Source organism: Chrysochloris asiatica, unplaced genomic scaffold (genome assembly GCF_000296735.1).
Source record: "Chrysochloris asiatica unplaced genomic scaffold, ChrAsi1.0 scaffold00223, whole genome shotgun sequence".
Taxonomy (NCBI): Eukaryota; Metazoa; Chordata; class Mammalia; order Afrosoricida; family Chrysochloridae; genus Chrysochloris; species Chrysochloris asiatica.
The window spans coordinates 1,983,347-2,005,273 of NW_006408741.1; the positions used below are offsets into that span (position 1 = coordinate 1,983,347).

General features: G+C 37.8%; 1 protein-coding gene across 1 annotated transcript in view; it reads left to right on the top strand.

Moving 5' to 3' along the window:
- RERE (arginine-glutamic acid dipeptide (RE) repeats) overlaps positions 1-21,927 on the top strand; it is a 687,265-nt gene that overhangs the window by 276,061 nt on the left and 389,277 nt on the right. The window contains exons 3-4 of the mRNA XM_006873098.1: positions 942-1,012; positions 17,205-17,330. Coding sequence (XP_006873160.1) covers positions 942-1,012; positions 17,205-17,330 — 197 coding nt within the window. The remainder of the gene's footprint in view (positions 1-941; positions 1,013-17,204; positions 17,331-21,927) is intronic.

Genomic DNA, 21,927 nt, shown 5'->3' on the forward strand with positions numbered 1-21,927 from the left:
TCTTGGTTACAATGTGGAGAGTTCTTACTTCCCATTATAGCCATTGTTGTTGTTGTTAAGTACCATGGAGTCATGTTTTGACTCATAGGGACCCTGGCCTGGTAGGGTTTCTGATCTTGTGGTTCAAAGTCTGTTGCTGATCTTACCTGCTCTTCTTAAAGTCATTGCTTTAAAAAAAAAAACATGTTTCTAGCAGGCTATTTTGGGGGGTTTTAAAGGATTTTAAAGCAACCCGTTAGACTCCAGTCATTGAAAGCAACAAAAATGATTACCCAACCACTGCAACGTCCAATGTCATTTATGAAAGCAATGTTCATTCTTCCCTGAGGAAAATGACATTGGGTTTGCTTCATTCCAACTCTGATTGAATGTCTTGGTTTTCTTTACAATTAGGGGGAAAAAATGTGTTTAGGTTAAATTTTAATAGTCAGTTATCCACAGAGATTAGATTAGTTCGCTTTCCCTAGTTTTAGGTGTAAAGCTTATTGTAATACCATCTTGAAACTTGTCTCTGTTGCTTATTTCATTGATTTCTTCATCAAATATTGACAATGAAATAGCACTTGGCAAAGCCATTACGCTTTGTGAAGACATAGAAACCAAATGAGGCATTCAAGATTTTGCCAAAGTGTATAATTGTAAGCAAATAGTTTCTCATTTAAATTTCTTCATCTAAATATGGCTATAATTTGATGTGATTTCTCACCCCTTCTTCAGGGAACCTGAAATAAACAATTGAAACTTTTATCAAGTTCTTAATAAGAAGAATTGTCAAAAAGAGCTGTTTTCCTTTTCAGTTATTTGTAATTTAATAACATTTTTGGGGGAAAACAATTACAAGGTGTGCTTTGCCATTTGTTTGTGCAGTGGCTTTAATAGGCCTTGTCTTTGTTCCCTTAAAAGTAAATGCCATTGTTGTAAAATTTTTTTTTCTTTTAAAGACTGTGTGTATATCGAGAGTCGGAGGCCAAACACACCGTATTTCATCTGTAGCATTCAAGACTTCAAACTGGTAAGCATTTTTTTAATGTGCTGTTGATTTTCCTCTGTACCTTCTCTTTTTCCAGTTTCTTGGCTGTCTGTGTTGATTGCTTCTCCATCACAATTGCTGTCATAGCCAGTTCATGTTCTGAGTGCTAAAGGCTCGTGGATTTAGCACTCAAATAGAGCTCTTAAACTAGTTTTTCTCATTTCAGTTTGCTAACACTGTTATCATTCTTACATTGTGAACAGTGTTTCTGAAGTTTTTAATTCCTTTATTAACTCTTTCGACCATTGACTACATTTCAGAGACTCCTTGAATTTCTAAAGTAATTTGTTTCTTCTCAGCCATTTGCGAAGAGCCTGAAACAAGGTAAATTTAGGACTTGATGATGAGTAGAAAAATAAAGATAGTTCTCAGCTGGAGAACTGTAATTTACTTGGGTATTTTGACAAAAATTGAGACTATCTTGAACCTCTTGGGATCTTTCAGAGGTAGAGGTTAAGGGGAGAAATTCTGGCTTGGTGGGGGTAGTGTTGCTGTTGTTTTCTTGGGTACATAAATGTTAATATCACCCATTATGAAATCTCTTAATTTTGGACTGTGATTTCACACTTCGAACTTTGGATTCCTGAATGTCTATAGCGATTTTAGATAGAGGCCTTCTCAGTGTTTTTTTAATTATGAGGGGGGCTTCAGAAAGTGCAGGGAAAAGTGGAATTTAAAGATAATGGAATTTTTTCATGAACTTTATGAAGTTCCCTCATATTCCTTGTACAAGTCTGTACAACTATTCTTCAAATGTATTACTATGCTATTGTGATTTTAAAAATTCACTTATATTTAAATCTAGTGTATAGCTAATAATCGCTGTTTATTATATATTCTTCATGTGTTTTCCATAAATAGTTGATACTTGAAATATCGTGGTGTTGTCATTTGGGGATTCTTTTGGAAATGTTGATGTTAAAAAACAATCCCTATACTTAAAGACTTAATCACTGTTCTACAGTCTTAGGTGAAAAGTTCTAATTCTTTAGCTTTGTATAGATGTGCATATATACTTGATCCCTTATTTGTAAAGCTCTTTATAATTTTCAACAGTGAAGGAATGCGTCACTTAATGTGCATGATGTGCTGTGTGAAATTGGATGTTATATGATTTGGCTGTTGTGAGAACACCATATTAAAATCGATAGGAGCCCACTTCTGGTTGTCCTTATTGTTGCTGTTGCCACTAAAGATGCTGGCAGAGGCTGGAGGAACAAATGGACAGAAGTAGGGGTGACTGTGAGAGTGGAGTGAGAGGACGTAAGTGTGGAGGGAACATAGTTTATGAGCCTACCCCCGTGTTCCACCTGCAAGAGCAGTCTAGACCCTGTAGCCACTCCACCCGTCTACCCACTAGACAAACAAAGCCTGGAGAAACTGTACTCAGAGCTGTTTCTTACCTGTACTCTGCCTGTGCTCCAGTTCTGCAAGATTCTGGGTTTGGGAACTTAAAAACCATTGTTGTTGTTGTTGTTAGGTGCTGTTGAGTTTGTTCTGGCTCATAACGATGCTTTGCTCAACAGAACAAAACACTTCCTGGTCCTTGCTGGTCCATCCTCACAGTTGTTGCTATGTTTGAGAACATTGTTGCAGCCACTGCCAGTCCATCTTGTTGAAGGTCTTTCTGTTTTTCACTGGCCTTCTGCTATACTGAGCATGGTATCTTTTTCCAGGAACTGGTCCTTTCTGATAACAAGTACATGAGATAAAGTCTGGTCATCCTTGCTTCTAAGAAGCATTTAAAGTGTACTTCCATGACACATTTATTTATTCTTAAGGAAGTCCATGGTATACTCAATATTCTTGGCTAACAATGTAATTTAAAGGTGTACCAGTTCTTCGGCCTTCCTAATTTGTTGTGCAGCTTGCATATGCATGTGAGGCCATTGAAAATACCATTGCTTGGGTCAGGCACACTTTAGTCTTTTAGACATCTTTGCTTTTGAACAGTTTAAAGAGGTCTTAGGCAGTTGATTTACCTAATGCAATAAATATGCTGGTTTTTCTTCGTTTTTGAATGCTGCTTCCATAGGTGCTGATTGTAGATCCAAGTAAAATGAAACCCTCAGCCACTTCAATATTTTCTGTTTCTCAAGATGTTGCTTGTTGGTCCTGCTGGGATTTTTGTTTTCTTTATGTTGAGGTGTAATCCACACTGAAGATTATAAATAGTCTTTGATCTTTATCAGTCAGTAAGTGCTTCAGTTGTGTCATCTGTCTACTATAGGTTGTTAAAACCATTGAGGGGAATAATAAAAGGAAGGAGATCTATTCTTTCTGTATTCCTATTTGACAATTTCTACACAGATTGCTCAGCGACATTAGTTCCAGTTCTTACAGATGTGTCAGTATTCTCTTTGTGTTCTAGTTCTTTTTCTAATACTCTAGTTTCCCTGCTTATCTTTACCTTAGAGTTATTGTTGACATTTTGATCTGATACACATGGTTTTATAATGGAGTATCATATTCAGAGATGTTAGTTCCTTATTGTTAGCTGCTGTTGATTCGGTACCTACTCATAAAGACCTTATGCACAAAAGAATGAAACACTGTCCGGTCCTGTGCTAGCTTCACATTCATTGGTACGCTGCTGCTGCTGTGCGTATCCATCTTGTTGGGTTCTTTCTCTTTTTTGCTGACACTCCATTTTACCAAGCATGATGTCCTTCTCCAGGGATTGATCCCTCCTGATAATATGTCCGAAGTATGATATAATGACGTCTGGCCATCCTGACTTCTAATGAGCATTCTGGCTGTACTTCTTCCCAACATAGATGTGTTTGTTCTTTGGGTAGTCCATTGTACTTTCAATATTCTTCTCCAAAGCTGCAACTCAAATGCATCAGTTCTTATAAGGTCTTCTTTATTCATTGTCCAACTTTCACAAGCATATGAAATTATCAAAAATACCAGTGCTTGAGTCAGGCAGACCTTAGCCCTCAAACTGTCATCTTTCCTCTTAAACACTTGAAGGAAGTCTTGTGCAGCAGATTTGCCTAGTGCACTATGTTATTTGATTTGCTGACTGCTGCTTCCATGATTGTTGATGGTTGATCCAAGCAAAATGAAGTCTTTGACAACTTCAGCCTTTTCTCCATTGATAGGATGTTATTTATTGATCCAGTGGTGAGGATTTTTATTTTTTTTACATTGAGGTGCGTGCAAATCATAGTGAAGGTTGTGATCTTTGATCTTCATCAGTAAGTATTTTAAGTCCTCTTCACTTTGAGCAAGCAACATTATATCATCTACATATTGCAGATTGTTAATGAGATTTCCTGCAATCATGATGCCTTATTTTTCTTCATATAATCCATCTTCTTGGATTATTTGCTCATCATACAGATTAAATAAGTATGATGAAAGAATACAACCCTGGCACATACCCTTATTTTAAACCATTGCGTGTTTTCTTGTTTTGTTCAAACAATTGTTTCTTGGTCTCTGTACAGGTTCCTCATGAGCACAATTAAGTGTTCCAGAACACTCATACTTTGCAGTGTTGCCCATGACTTGTCATAATCCACACAATTGAAAGCCTTTATGTAGTCAATAAAGCACAAGTAAACATCTTTCTTGTATTCTCTGCTTTCAGCCAAGATCCATCTGATGTCAGCAATGATATCCCTTCAATGTCCTCGTTTGAATCTGCCTTGAGCCTCAGGCAATTCCCTGTCAGTGTATTGTTACAGCCATTTTTTTGAGTTAGTTTCAGTAAAATTTTAGTTACATGCAGTATTAATGTATTGTCCTATGATTTCTGCATTCCGTTGGGTCACTGCTCTTTGGAATGGACACACATATGAATATCTCCCTATTAGTTGGCCAGACAACTGTCTTCCATATTTCTTGGCATAGATGAATGAGTGCCTCCAGTGCCATATCAGTTTGTTCAAAGATTTCAATTTGTATTCCATCATTTCCTGAATGTTCTTTCCTTTTGGTTTTCTGACTCCAGGTCTTTATACATTTCATTATGCCTTCTCTAGCTACCCTTTGAAATTTTCTGTTCAGCTCTTTAATGCCTCATTTCCTCCATTTATGTTACCATTTCTACACTTGAGAGCAAATTTTAGAGTCTCTTCTGATATTCATTTTAGTCGTTTTCTTCTTCCTTGTTTTCTTAGTGACATTTTGCACAAGAAAGTAATATCTTTATTTTGTGCATCAGTTTGTTACTTTGCTCTAAAGGACCTCAGGGGTTGGTTTCAGCTCAAAATTTAGAGTATTTTAGGACAGGAGTCTCTGGGAATCCTCCAGTCTCAAAGTGATCTAGTAAGAGCTTTCTAAGAATTTGAGTTCTGTTCAATGTTTTTCTCCAGTTCTGTCTGGATCCATGTGTTGTGGACATTAGTGGTAGCTGAATATCATCTAGTTCTTCTGGTCTCAGGGTAGATGAGTCTGTGTGTTTGTTTTTTTTAAAATTGTGAATTGAATCAAGATTTACAGTTGTATATTCAACAACCATCAGTTTACGTTCAACAAATAACACACTTTGGTTCTCTACATGGTTACATGTTTTCTATTTTATGAAAACGAAAGAAATCTTATGAGACTACAGTTGAACATCAAGCAGTGCCTACCTCTACTTTTGTTTTGACATTCACTTTGTGTGATGTATTTCAGTCTAATAGATAATGTAGTCTGAAAAGATCGTTAACACTCTCTTTTATTTTTCTTATTTATAATAACCTGCAAACACCCAATTAATACAAGTATTCTGATTTTGCTAGTTTATAATTGCTTGCCATTTATGTTTCTTTGTTAAACAATTGCTGCATAAATAATACATGATTTTTTGTTTGTGAAGTAAGTCAAATATGTCTTTTACTTTTAAGATGTATTTGTTCTTTATAGCAGTCTAAATTCCCTGGTTTTACAAGATGGCCTTGCAATTTAATCTTGTCATATCTAATTATTTTTATTCCATTTTTGTGTCAAAATGAGTATTTTCTATTTCTGGGGGTCTTTGCTATTTATTAGATCTTTCCCTCTGAAAATGTTTTTACAGATGCAGTGCTGACACCTCAACATTTTTGTGGTGGCCTTGTCCCTAAAGAGTTTTAAGAGTAGCTGCTGCCACTAGTTTTGTCCTGTTCATTATATCATCTCTATGTGTTATTTTTACTGAACTTAATACCATTGCACTCTATGTAGCTATGAAGTAAAATTATAAAGATCTTTCTTTTGCCTATTTAATTCTGAACCTCTTTTGTTCTGTGTTTGCACATTAACAGGTTCCTTCATATTGAACAGCATCTCTTATGAAATGCTGATTGCAGTGTGTTAGTTGCTGTTCTGGGCAGAGATTCCTGCTGAGTTATAGTAATTGTTCAGGGTATTAACAGCAATAAAAGCAGAAGCCTCTGTTGTCATATTGGTCTAGTATAGCACACTAAGGCTGTCTGAAAAACCTGTGTGGTAAGTAGTGTGCAATATGTTTGGATGTGCCTTTTCCTAAATCACACAGTGCTATTTTTATGTTTTGGTTTGAAGTTTTATATTCAGCATATATTCACAGTTATTGTGTAAGAATAGCAGAGATGATGAAATGTTTGTTTCTCTAAGAAGTGTGGTTGTTTTTTAGGCTACCACTTAATTTCTTTTATTGTTTCTCTAAAGTACATATGTAAAGATAACCAAATAGATGATATTAGTAATAGAGTTTCCTCCCTCCAGTTTACCCAGGATATTTGTTTATCTGCACATTTTAAAAAAAATTAGGTTTGGTCTGGCAACAGCAAATAACATGACAAGTGGAGCAGTGAAAAACAAAATCTGAAGAGATTTGAAATGTTGAGTAATTATATTTTTGGTTTTAAAAAATATTTTTAGCAATTTAAAAAAAAAAATTGGTTTGTGGTTATAACTGAGAGATGTGTTTCTTTGTTTTACAACACAAATTAGATTCAGTCATTTTACCATGGTAGGTCTTTTGGAATAAGGTATTTAAGAATTTTAAATATGTGTTAAGCACCATTGCATAAACACAGCAATAATGAATACATTGAGAAGTGGGAATGATGCATTATCTAACCAGGAACCAAGACTAATGTTGTTGTTGTTGTTATAAGTGCAGTTGAGTCAGTTCTGACTCACAGAGACCCTGTATAGGGTTTCCAGAGAGCAGCTGGTGAGCTTGAAACCGCCAACCTTGCAGTTCAAACCGACCTTGCAGTCTAGCGCATTAATCCATAGTGCCACACCAGGACTAACACAATGTCAGTTTACTGAACCTGAAGATCTTTGGTTTTAATTTCATGAATTAAGTTTACAAAATAGGAAAAGAGTCTTTGCGTTTTATGTGTGACTTGAGTTGTCTTATAGACTCTGCTGCTGCACCTCTCTAAATTCGGAGTCTGTGTTTGTAGAACATTGCTGCCTCCGTGTCCTGGTATTTGTCTGTTGTCCTGCCAAACTTTTAAATGAAATTTAGTGCCCCCTTTTATTCTCAGAACTGTCCTGGCTTTAAAGAGTATACAGATTCATCTTGCCTAGAGGTATGGGTTCCTGCTTCATTAACATTTAGCTATCACTACCTGGTGCTGCTTGGCAATGTGGGTTAATGCGTAACACTGCAAGGCTGTCTGATCTTCAAGATCAGTGGTTCAAGCTCACCAGCTGCTGCTCAGAAACCCTATACAGGGCCTCTATCGTTGGAATTGACTCAATGGTACTTCACAACAACAACCAGCTGGTGCTGCAGGATAATGTGTTGGACCACAAGGTCAGTGGTTGAAAGCCACTTTTCGCTCCTCAGAAACCCTGTACAAGGTCACTGTTGAGTCGGAACTGACTCAGCAGCACTTAACAACAACAACAACCTGCTGTGACGCTGTAGGCTAAGCACTGGACTGCTAACCACAAGGTCAGCAGAAACCCTATTCAGGGTCATCTCTGTGATTTGGAGCCTGCTTGACAGCACTTACCAACATTCGCATCACTTCCTAAAGCCGCCTCCATTATAAAAATATCCCGGTAGATACATTTGGAATACATGTTTTCATTGGTGTCGTTTGGAAGCTATGATAGTGCAAATAGTGGAATTCCTAACTGAGTTGAGGTTTTTAATACTAGAATTTTCAAGATAAGTGAACTGTATGTTAACTTTTGTTCTTTCAGGAAGTTTTCATTTGGTTGGACTTACTTAAGAATATTCAATATAGTACAACTATCATTTTTGACAATGATATTTCTGAAAGAAATAGTGCAAAATAGATACTTGAGACAGCTGGCAAGTCAAGATGATATTATGGGTAGTTTTGTTTATATGTAGAAGCAGACAGAAAGTAGAATCCTCAGGTACATAGAGCAGTTTTGCAGTTTAAGCGCTTAACTAAATAATAAAGTAGCTGGCAAAATCTGGAGCTTTTTAAAAATAAAAGTAAGATGGAATGGCACTCTGATCTTGGTGGCCAAATCTCTTTTTCTTAGAATTGATAAATTGAGGGGGCCAAATTTGAAAGGATAAATCAAGAATTTCTCACTGGCCATGGAGAGTGGATGATTAGCTGAAACAATGGCACTGAAATAAATCTTTAATCCTTAAACTAAAAATTCCCTCTGAAGTCATCTTAAAACTAAACATTAGTTTAACTTAACTAGTAAAATAGACTTGCCTCGAGTATTATGGTTTTTTGTTTTTTTTTTTTTTTTTAGTTTTTATTGTGAATTGAGTGATAGTTTACATGGTGGAACATCAGTTTTATACTCCTCCTATCATATTCATTTCATTGCAATGATTACAATCCCCTGCATGTTTCATCATTCAACAGTATTGGCTTCTATTCCCTCTGTGTATTTTTATTTTGGATGTGCATCCCTTCTCCCTCCAAGAGTCTAGAATCCTCAGTTGCTCTGTCTCTCCATGTCATCATCTCTGGCATGGCCACTTCTCTGTGTAGGATTCCCACACTCTGCTTCTTCTCTTCTCCCTTGATGGTCCTAAAGTCCTCCACTTTGGGACTATAAAGATCGACCACTCACTCCTTTTTGCTATAAAACTTCTGCCTTTACAGTTGTGAAGATTGCAATTAGTCCTGATAACAAGTACTCACTATTGAATCATGAGAGGCTTGTCCCCATCTTCTGTCACCAGACCTGTCTAGACAGGATGAAAACCACTCAGTGGGGATTCTGCCTTCCCCTACACACTCTGAATCTAAACTCCCTCTTGAAAACTTGCAAGCCAGTCACTTCATTCCTTTACAGCCCCCACCCCCCATTTTAGGTAGCCAGTGTCTAAGTTGTCCATCCCTATTAACCCTGTGTACACAGGGTATGGGAATGATCCTTGCTGTAAAGATGCTTTCCTTCTTGGTTGGTATTTTGAGCTACTACATCCATAAGTGTAGGTCAAGTTCATCAGATTGTAGCAATTTACCCTTGTTTTCTTTTTCCTCTTTTCCTTCTTCTAGTCAGATTCTGAACATCCAGCCATTGAAGCTAGGTCCAGTGGGCATGATCTACAAGTTTGGGTGCCCTTGTACATATCCCCTCACGTCATATCAACTGGACACTTCATTCTCGGCTCTAGTCCTCTGTGGCCAAGCCATTGTCCATGGGCTCAAGAGTCCCCAGTTCTCACCATACTCCAGGTCAATGGGATCTATGTAACTTGGTTGGACTCAGCCCACCTCCTCATTGCTACTTACCCAACAACTTCATCTCACAAGTAGACCAATATGATCGCCAGCAAGTTTACATGCCTGCTCGTGTGTTCCCTTTGAGTTTCAGTCTTGGGAGGGGGTTTGTCCTGAAGGGACTTGATTGCTTGCCTTGATTGCTCCCCGGCGAAAAACTTGTTTATTCTTGTAGTAGTCAGTCAGACTGCCATTTTTGTTTTAGGTTTTCCCTGCTTGTCTTTCTTTCAAGAAGTATCTTCTGTTCCTCTAACTGCTCCAGGCTGGTCTACTTGACTTTTCAAGTGGTAATTTCCCATCTAAGAAGATTCTGGATGGGGATCAGGATTCCACCTAAGGTCTTATACCCTACAAAGGCTCTGCAAGAAGTCTCTTTCACTGGGCAAGTTCTAGCACCCCTTTTAGGTATTCCAATCAGTTATAGGCTGAAGGAGGGCTTACAGGCTTTCTGTAATCATGTTTCTCCATTCATTTCTATCCCACTCAAGTGTCTATTTTACAGTAGTAGGCTAGGAAAATGAATATTCGTAAGACAGTCAAGCATTTTAAAGTGATTTCCCCTCTTTTACCCATTCAGACTGTGCCTCATTCCTTGTATCACAGAGCCCTTTTGTTCCAAGGTTGAGCATATATCACTATTTACCTCTGTCCCATTGAGTCCATACAAGCCTAAGTGTTCCCCTATCTACCTTGCTCTTCTGTCTCTCTCTCCCTTCTTGTGTATTGCCTACCCCAACCCCCAAACTGTGATGTGTCTATACCTTACCCTGTGCTCTACTGTCCCTTTCGTTCTCTCTCTCCGCCTTCCCCCGCCCCCAACCAAAAAAGAATTTTTCCTGCTTTTATTTTTCTTCCTTTAGTATGGATATCTTTTCTTAAACTTTTACAATAATGGTCTTATGCAATATTTTTCCTTTAGTGACTAATTTCACTCGGCGTAATGTCCTCAAGGTTCATTCATTTTATGTGGTGGCTTATAGCGTCTTTGTTATTCTTCATGGTAGCATAATATTCCATTATGTATATATACCACAGTTTCTTTATCCATTCTTCCATTGATTCTTCCGTCTTTTTTTTTACTATTGTAAACTGCTTCTATGAACATTGGTGTGCATATATGTACTTGTGTTGTGACTCAGAGTGTTAACGATCTTTTGAGAACTATTTTCATGGGATCAGATTGGCTGCAGTGACTCAAAAGATTAACTAGGAGCCTGATGGGGCAGTAGTTTATGCTTATGAGAAAGAAACAGCTCAGAAAAGAAGGGTGAGAATGGTTACACAACTCAAAGAATGTAATCGATGTCACTAAATTGTACATGTAGAAACTGTTGGATTCGTGTTTGTTTTGCTGTGTACATTCTCAGCAATACCAACAAAACTGAGGGGAGAAATGGGAATTCTTCCATTTAGATATGGCTGGAGAAGCCCTAGGTAAGCAGAGCTGAAAGGCTTGAGAAGATGGGACAAAAAAGAGTGGACTCCTGTGCCAAAAAAAAAAAAAAAGAGTGGTAGCGGACCTTTGTTCCCTGAGGACGGCTGATCTTTCTTTCCCCTGGATTCTGAAATTTACTTTGTTATTGCCTCTCAGTAGAGGTCCTATTACTGATTAAGAATGCATACCACTAATTACTTTGGAGAAAGTATATCTCTGTTGTTGCAGTAGATGTTGGTGCAAAGTTATTTGTGATTTAATGCCATCTCTTTTACTCTTTGTTTCATTCTCAAAAGTGGAGCAGCTTGGGGTGCAATGTTTGGAATTTCTGTCTGTCCCCTTATCTATACCCATAACCTTACTCCCAAACTCAGTTGCCAACCATCACCTTTTACTTCCGCGCTTCTGCAACAGAGCAATAGAAAAGTGGCTGCAGAGAAATAAGCTCTAGTTTAGGTTCCATCTACCGTTGGAACTGCCTTCACTCCACCAACTTTTCTTTTTCAGAAATGGCTTAAAATCCATTTAGATCTATTTTAAAGACGCTGTATTCCTTGTTTAAAATGAAAACTTACTGAAAATGTTGTTGTTAGATGCCATTGAGTTAGATACTGGAAGATGTTATTGTTGTTGTTGTTATGTGCCATGGAGTTGGTACCGACCCATAGTGACCTTATGCACAGCAGAATGAAACACTGCCCGATCCTGGGCCAACCTCACTATTGTTGCCACGCTTGAGTCCATCGATGCTGTCATTTGGCAGTTGTCTCCAACTCATAGTGACCCTGTGCGCTATAGAACGCGAAACACTGTCCAGTTCTCTGCCATCCTCAAAGTTGTTAAGGTTGAGCCTGTTGTTGCTTCCACTGTGCCAGGCCATCTCATTGGGGGTCTTCCTCTTTTTCGGTGATCCTTCACTTTACCAAGCATGATGTCCTTCTCCAGGGACCAGTCCATTTCTGTTCATTTCTGCCTGGGAGATCAGTTTTTATGCATTTCTTTTCATTTCCCTATATTCATACTTTGTACATTCCATGTTATGATTATTAGTGGATGTTTGTAGCTGTTTCTCATCACTTTGAGTTGTACCCCATCAGCAAATGAAGGCCTTGAAAGCTTGACTCCGTTTGTGTCATCATGATCAACTCTACTTTGAGGAGGCAACTCTTCCCTTGTATTTTGAGTCCCTTCCAACCTGAGGGCCTCACCTCCCGGCACTGTATCTGACTATATTCTGGTGATATTCATAATGTTTTCATCTCCTGGAACTATATTTGACAATATTCCACTGCTAGTCATAAGATTTTTAGTGGCTAAACATTCAGGAGTAGTCTGTCTTTCCTTCCTAGTCTGTCTTATTCTGGAAGCTCTCCTGACACCTGTCCACCATGTGTGACCTTGCTGATATTTAAAGTACTGGTGACATAGCTTTTAGTCTCACAACAACACGCGAGTCACCACTGCACGTCAGACTGAGAGACAAGTGGTGCATATTGGAGGTTAGATAAATTTGATGTTCTCATTTTTTTTTTGGTTAGAATCTTTTGTAAATAATGCTGGGAGATACCTTCATTGAGAGACTTCATTAACATGTACTCTGTGTGTGTGTGTGTGTATATTCAGAATTTGTGATTTACTGTACTGGAACAGATATGAGTGGTAGTAGTAGACTGTAGGTGTTGAGAACTTGGACTTCATAGTGTTTTTGGTCAAATCCCTGTCCCATATTAAGCCTCTTAAGTTTACTTTCTTCTCCTATGAATTTAGGGGATATGGCACCTACTTTGCCAGATAGATTGTCTTGAAAGTAACTCTTTGAAGACAGTTATTTTCACCTGTGATTTGTGTTTGTGTGTGCAAAACCATGTGTTTTCCATTATGGAAGGCATTTTGAATGAAGTGAAAAATATGTTTTTGGGGTAATAAGGATTTTGATAACAATTATTGTTGTTAAGTACCGTGGAGTTGGTTCCAAATCATAGTGACCCAGCACAGGGTTTCTAAGGCTGTAAATCTTCACAGTATCAGAAAAGCCTCATTGTTCTTTCACGGAACAGCTGGTAGTTTCGAACTGCCAACCTTGAGGTTAGCAGCCTGATTTGTAACCACTATGCTAGTAGGATACATTAATTCCAAGGGTTTTTTGGTGCTAGAATTGATAGATATCTCTGTTTCTTCAGAGTCACACAATTATACAATTATGCAGTCCTCCATCACATGGCAACATGCGCTGAAAATGGGATAACAGCTTCCCACTAAACCCCAAGGCAGAAAATGTAGTTGTGCGCTGTGTTTCCTATATGTCACAAAAGAGTTAATCTACCTGTTATGTAAGCCAACCTTCTATCTATTAAATAAACCAATGAAATTGACCTACTTTACCTTTGGTTAGACTGCAGTGTGTAATATTTTATGTACTTGAATAAAATAGGATTCCTTTTAAAATACATTAAAGATTAATTAGTTGCATCTTCAGTAAGTTTTATTCTACATTCTCAAGAATGTAGCCAAAGTTAAATAATTAATAAAAAAATTAAGATCTAATTATATTGTCCTTTGGTTTTTTCATGTTATTTACCCTTGTTGTTGTTGTTAGGTCCCATTGAGTTGGTTCCAACTCTGTAAAACTCAACCTCCCTGATTCTGAGTCATTCTTACAATTTTTATGGTTAAGCCCATTATTGCTGTCATTGTGTCTGCTCATCTCATTAGAGGTTTTCTTTCTTGTTGACCCTCCACTTTATCAAGCATAATGCCCTTTTCCAGGGTCTTGTTCATCTTGACAGTATGTCCAAAGTACAAGGGATGAAGCCTCACCTTCCTCCATTTTAAAGATTAATCCCTTAGGAAAGATAAATAAGGGATTATGTGAACATCTAAAAGAAGGCTAACTCTTAAGAAAAATGCCTGTGTTATGATGCTGATTTCTGTGTGAACTAGCTTTCAGTTTGACTCTGCTTGTTGACAGTCCCTCAAGTTATTCCTGCAAAATTGAGTCTCTTTCCATAGTACTTTCTCCCCTCCACCCTCTCAGTTCTTTCCTTGTAAAAAAAAAGAGCTCAATGCCATCTAGGTTTAACTTTTTCACCTGTTGGATAATGAGATGAAAACCTTGAGGTTCTTTATCAAATGCTTTTTAAACAGTAGAACAGTGACTTCAGTAGAACCATTTAATGGTTTCAGTAATACTGCTGAGACAATTCTTTCAAGAGTTGTTCTTTCTGCTAGTTTCCTTTCTCTTACCTGGTAGAAGTGTGAGTGTGTCAACTTGAGCGTATCCATCTTATACAGTCAATTTCTAATACAAGAAATGGTACAAGTTACTGATTTGATGCAAGAATATTTTTCTGGAGGCCATACTTTTTTCTTTTTCTTTTTACTGTTTCTGGATTCTTTCTTGCACACATCATGGCTACACAATTTGAGGTTGGTTAAATGCAACTGAGTTTTAAGATTTCTTAGAGTTTTTCTAGGTTGTTACATGCAAGTGACCATGAAAATATTTGGCACTTAAAAATTTTGAAGCTATACAGAAACTTACATGAAACCTTTTTGTATGTTTTAATAAAGGCAGCTGTCTACAAGTATTGTAAAAAGCTGTTGCAAAAGGGTATTAAATTTATTCCATGACAAGTATTAAATGTCATTTTCACAGGTAAATTTAGAGTTTTATAATTTTCTGTAATTCTTCCATAGAGAGTAGTATGAAATTCCCTGAACTCTGAATTTGCTGGATATAGTCAATGTGGTGCTTTGGAGTATCTATCCCATTTCTAAGAACTCTTCTGTCCTCTTCTCACCTTTCCAATTAAGAAGCCTTTTTCTATGACTGACCACACAAATACAGGGTGGGATTCCTGTCAGGGGGACTCCAAATGGGACCAGGGAATCTAATTCTCTCAGTGTGTTGTCCTACATCCTGATTACTCGGCTTTCAGTATTTTGCTTTCACTTATGACTCACAGTCCTGATAGGTCATGTAACATTTACAGCTTAAACAGCTCATGGTACTGTTAACTTTCTCCTAATTTAAATGGGTTTTAAGAGCCCATACTTAAGAAATGATTGCAAAAGTTTTGTGTATTAATTTTATTCATTTCCAGAAATTATTTTTAAAATGCTGTTTATTAAGCCTGTTTCTGTGTGTAAAATTTTTTTCAATGCAGAAAACTCTAGGTATTCTAATTGTTTTTAATGAACTTAAAAGAAAGTTAGAGGCAATCTAATACTTGAAAGATTTGGTATGCAGAAATATTGATAAAAGTCTTACTGTTCACATTTATCCTTAAAACTGGAAATTATCTAATTTGTATATGTGTATGTATATATGGATGCTATGTTAAGAACTCCAAATCAACTTAAAGTAGCCCAAGAAATACCCACTAGAAAAACTTAAAGGAAATTATGGAAACTGAGAGATCGTCAAAACGTATTTAGATTCTGAAGTAAGAATAATGAATGACATGCTTTGAAATGATGTCTTCTTTAAAAAGGTGCTTAAAATATTTAAAAAATTGCATGAATTACTAGTTTTTTAAAGTAATGCCAGGGTGGCTAAATTGTTTTAGTGGGTGTTTTTTCTTTTTTTTAATTTAAACTCTTGGTTTGAAAGAATTTGAGTTGTATGGTTAATTGAATTCTTAGTATAAGAGATTAACTACAAATTCATTCTTATTTTCATGCTTATGTTAAAAATTGAGTATGCAGCACATTGCAGTACATGGTCGAATCTTTAATTCTGAATTTGCACTGCTCCTAGGGGTAGGAGGGAGCTCTTTGGTAGAGGCAGTTAAGTCTGTTAACAATGGATAGCATCATCTACTGCCAATGAGGCAGTGGGAGCCAGAAACAACTAACTACACAGAATCGTCACCGTGTAGGGTGAAGGATGTTCTTGGAAGGGTGATCTTTAGAGACAAAAAAAAATTACAATTGTGATAAAGACATTCTCAAGATGAGCTTATTTTCTTGGAATCTCTATTTTGGGTGGTGAGTAAAAGAGACATACAAAAATAAATTTTGAATTAATTAATATTAAGGTTTTATTTACAGAAAGTTGTTGGCGTGATTGTATTTCAAAGGATTCATATGTAACAGTACTCCTCAAAATGATTTAATTATTAAAACTTTGCTTATCTGTAATTTTCAAACAACTTTAAGAACAGAAGTTGTCAAAGTGAACTTTACGATCTTTATAGTTTATTTAAAACTACATGAAATGGGATTGGGTAGGTGTTTTTTAAATGTCATATGATTATTGAGAATATTTGAAAGGGAACATAAACTTACCTGAGGTGTCTTTTGCAGGACTTATAAGGACTGTGCTGGCTTTCAGAAGTTTCCCTATAATCTGTTCTTTGGTGTTAATTATTTACAGAGCTTCTTTTAAAGATGTGATACATACCAAACTGTTTCGTACCCTTAGAAGAAATAAAATCTTTCTTGAGGTTTATGCTGTGTTCATTATACTCATCCCGTAAAGTATTATGAGCAAATGAAAACTCATTTGACTGATGTCTTTTGTTCTCTGGTGTTAAGCCTTTGTCTGCTTATCTGGCCTTCAACTTTACAAAATTGAACTAGGAGTTGTTGAAAATGGCAGAGGTTCTTACTGGCAGGCCTAATGCCCAGAGTATTTCCTTATTTTATACCTATCTTACCTTTCCAGCATCTCTCATTAGAAACTCTTCTGAAAGCTCAGTTTGTTTGCAGTTCATTTTGCAGTTGTGTTTATCTGACATCATTGAATTTTGTTTTCTTGTAAGCAAAGCATGTGACTATTACTGTGTGTTGGCATTGTGTAGCATTTTAACTTGGTTATTTCAAGGGGCACACACCATACTGATTTATGCCAGGACCTAGATTAAAGTGTAGAGCCAGAAGGGTTATGTGTTTGTATACAGTGAAATAAAGAAACCACTTTAATTAATGCTAAAAACTTAGCTTTAGTAAGTGGAACAAGTCAGTTCACTGAGATTTCAGAGGCCATCTGTAAAGAATTTTTGCAGATACCTGCTTGTGTGCTGAGTGCCCCTAATAACCAGGGTATGAGGGGGCATTGGGCACGTTAACTTAAAACTTTTTTCTTTTTTAGGTCCACAACTCCCAAGCCTGTTGCAGATCTCCAACTCCTGCTTTGTGTGACCCCCCAGCATGCTCTCTGCCGGTGGCATCACAGCCACCACAACATCTTTCTGAAGCCGGGAGAGGGCCTGTAGGGGTAAGGAGAATCCCGTTTTTAAAAGCTATCAATATTTTATATCCCATAGGGTATAAAATAGGAATATTACCTCCCTCCCCAGAGCCCCTTTAAAAATGTGCTGTATTGTATGTGTTTTTAAAGGAGTAACAAGTACATGCACAGAGGAAGCAAAATACGGGACTTACCTTACCCCTCTAGGACAGTTCCAGAAGTTAGTGGGGTTTGGTGGTAGGGTATTTTGGCACCAGCAGAGAGCATGCTGGGCTGTTGCAAGGAGCAGGAGCTGGCAATCAGCAGCGAGTATGGATGTTGGCAACTGAAATGGGGAAAAAGGGGGTAAGTTTGAGTCCCTGTGTGGAATGTGCATTTCCCCAGACTCAATGGGACTCATGGCCCATGAATCTAAACTATTTTAGGTGCTGTCTTCTCAGGTGATGATCTGTAGAATATTGCTCAGAAGTAGGGAGGCTCTTCTGTAATGCTAGATACAGGATAAACACTTCAAGTTGGAGTGTAGCCAGACTTCTCACAGTTGTATCCCATCCATTCCTCTGTTACTGGGGATCATGTGGAGGTGGGTGTGAGTCACAACAGGATGAGCTCGCTGTAGTATTTTACCCATTAGGACCCAGAGGCACAGATTTGGTGATCCATATGGTCTATATTTGTGGGGGGATCTCACCTTTTATGAAAGCTATGTTTGCATTTGTCTTTCTTTAGGATGCCTTAACAGTAACATTTTATGAAGACAGATGTATATTGTTCTGATGACTGATGGATATCCTGTACTGCCCTTATAATCACTAAGTTTTAACCTTTTCATGAAAATAGTTTCAAATTATTTTTTGCTGTGAATTTTTTTGCTTATGCAATGTGTTTTCTGTAATGGGAGGCATGCTGCAATCAAGGAAAAAACAATTTTTGAGGTTATGTGGATTTGATACAGTTATGTGGAATAGATATGTCCTAGTAGGCTGTAAGTAAGATTGGCGGTATGAAGCTCGTTTCTTCAGATTCACATAATTATACAAGTCTCCACAGGCAGCAGCATACACTACAACTGGGGGAACAGTTTTCCAAGAAACCTGAGAGGCTGAAAATATAGATGAATATTCCAGGAATCATGACAGGATTAAGACCTGTCCTGGTCTTGTGTGTACTTTGATTGTGGGCTTCGAACTTGCAGAAAAAATAAAAAAAATAACACAATAGCCATTATATATACTGCCAGTACTACCCCACACACCCCCACACAATGCAAGACACTCACAATATATAATGAATACATTGTAGTCTCAAATATTACTATCTTGGGACTAAGAAAAAAAATTGCTCTAAATGGGTTAAGGTAGTTTGAAAAGTTTTGTGAAGCTAGGTAGGTTTTGAGGAGCTGTTGGGTTTTGACATATCAGTAAGATGTAGCTAGTCGGAGTAGAGGTGACTTCCAGGTGTACATGTCTACTTGACCTTAGCAGCACCCTAGACCGTGAGCCTGTCTGTCAAGTTTGAGAGTTGTAAGAAGATGACCCGCAGGACGTCCATGAAGAACACAGACTAGTGGGTCTGGAGAGGCAGAAGTGGAGATGTAAACTGGGGCTAGGAGCTCCAAAGTTGCACAGGTGGAAATTTGCTGTGCTAGGCAGTAGAAAACCATGTAGGTTAGTTGTGCCGCCTCCCCCCCCACCACCACCAAAACAAACCAAAAAACACCAGAGTCCCCGGCCACTTTTTAAAATGATTCCTCAGGCAACAGTATGCATTGTGAAATTGGTAAGGACTGAATATTTCATTAGAAGATAGGGCCATCATCAGTGTCCATCACGAGTGTTCGTCAAAGGTGACCAAGACCATGGAGATGGGATATTAATAGTTATGTAGCAAAATCAGGAATAATGGTTGCTGCAAAACAATTTCATATTTACATAGTTGCCAGTCTTTTTTATCATGAAATAGACCAGAAGAAAGGTGCACATTATGCTCATTGTTCTTAGGTGCCATTGATTCAGTACCAACTCATAGCGACCCTATGCACACCAGAACAATACACTTCTCTGACCTATGCCAACCCCACAACCATTGCTATATTTAAACTCATCGCTGCTGCCACTGTGCCAGTCCATCTTGGGGGTCTTATTCTTTTTCTCTGACCCCCCATTTTACTAAACATGGTATCTTTTTCGAGGGACTAGTTCAGCCTGACACAATGTGTCTGAAGTATGAGAGACAAAGTCTGGCCATTCTGGCTTCTAAGGAGCATTCTGGCTGTACTTTTTCAAACTCAGATTTGTTTGTTATTCTAACAGTTCATGGTACTTTCAATATACTTTCCCAACAGCACAACTCAAATCTTGATCAAGATTTGGTCTTGATCAAATACGGTCTTCCTTATGCACTGTCCAACTTTCACATACATATGAGGTTATTGAAAATACCATGATTTGGGTCAGGCACACCTTAGCCCTCAAACTGCCGTCTATGCTCATGAAGACTTTAGAGAGGTCTTGCGCAGCAGATTTACCAAATGCAATATACATTGATTGATTTCTTGACTGCTGCTTCCATGAGTGTTGATAGATGACCTGAACAAAATGAAGTCTGTAACAACTTCAATCATTCCTCCATTGATACGATGGTGGTTCTGTGTCATGGAGTCGGTTCCGACTCATAGTGACCCTGTACAGGGTTTCTGAGGCTGTAAATCTGTACGGGAGTAGAAAGCCACATCTCCTGCAGAACAGCTGGTAGTTTCAAACTGCTGACCTTGCGGTTGGCAGCCTGATTCATAACCACTACGCTACCAGAGCTCTCCATTGATATGGATGTTATTTATTGGTCCAGTAATGATGATTTTTGTTTTATGCTGCAATTCATATTAAAGGCTGTGGTCTTAGATCTTCATCAGTGAGTATTATAAGTCCTCTTCAGTTTCACATTATGGATGTCTTTAAATCCTTGAAATAATAGCTATTCACCCTGGAAGATAATATAACCCATTGCAGAGGATAAGAATTGAGATTTAATCTCTGGAGAGAGATGCTGACTTTTTTTTTTTAAAGGTGTTTATTGTGGATTAAGTGAAAGTTTACTGGGCAGATCATCAGTTTTACATTCAACAAAGCATATACTTTGTTTCATTACAATGATTGTAATCCCCTCCATGTACCATCAGTTAACAGTATTTCTCTCTATATATCTCTTTAGCTCCTTAAAAAAAACAAACAAAAAAAAAACACCCACTCAGGCATATATAATAATTCACATCTCCAAAGGGCATATTCTACAAGTCTGCCTCCTGGCCACCAGCTCTTAATCCCTCTCTTCCCATGAATCTGGAGTCCTCAGCTGCGCCCCCTTTCCATGCCCCCACATGCATCGCTGCTTCTCTGGATAAGGTCCTGCATTCTGCTTGTGTACTTCTCCCTTGATGTTTGTAGGGTCCTCAGTTTCTGGACTGTAACATTAACCGCTGCCCTGTTTTTGTTACAAAACTTCTACCTTTACAAGTGTGACAGTCTCAATTAGTCATGATAACAGTTATTCACTATTGAATCATACGAATCTTATCCCAATCTCTTTTCACAAGACCCATCTAGACAAGATGAAATCTATTCAATGGGAACTCTTTCTCTCCATCCCATCCATACTTTTTTTTGACTTCATTTATTGATGATGAAACTAAGGCAACAGATGTGACACATTCATGGTGCCATACTAATAAATGACACAGCCAGAATTTGGAACCTAGAAGTGTAATTTTAGAAAGGCACCTTTAACCATTACGTTACATATATATGTATGTTCATATATCCTTATTTAACCCTTTATAAATACTTTTACTTTAATAAACACATTGTACATATGAATTAATACAGTCAAGAATGTGGATAGCATCTTGAGCAAACTGTAAAGAGAGGACAAGAATGGAAGTCTCTGGGAACTGTGATAATAAACACCAGAGGTGTCTATACAACTTCACTAAAACCACTGTCATTGAGTCGATTTCAACATACTCTGTAGAACTGCCCTGTAGGGCTTCCGAAGTTGTGAATCTTCATGGAAGCAGACTACATCTTTCTCCTGAAGCATGACTGGTGAAATCCTACTGCTGACTTTCCAGAATGCAGCCATGAACTTAACCATTAGCATTAGTGCTCCTTATTTTAAAACTGTGAAACACCCCCCCCCTTTTTTTGTTTTGTTTTTCCTTTGGTCATATCAATCAATAACTTCCCACACATAGAATTAGGAAACCTTGGGTTGCTGAGTGCATCCAGGCAGCATGAGCACTCAAACATGTGTAGGCTTACACTTTCAGATAAGTTTAGAGGTACAGTGTGGTTTTAGGTCTTCGGGTTTTTTTTTTTTAATGTTTTATTGTGAATTGTGTGATAGTTTTCATGGGCTCCCATACTCTTAAACTAAACTCTCTCTTGAAACCCTGTAAGCCAGTCACTTTCCTGCCTTTATCGCCCCCTCATTTTAGGTAGCCAATGTCTAAGTTTCTTGTTCCTATCTACCCTGTGTACAGAGGGGATAGCATTGATACTTGATGTGAAGACTCCTTCCCTCTATGTTGGATTTAGAGTAACTACCTCTCCGAGTATAGGTCAGGTTC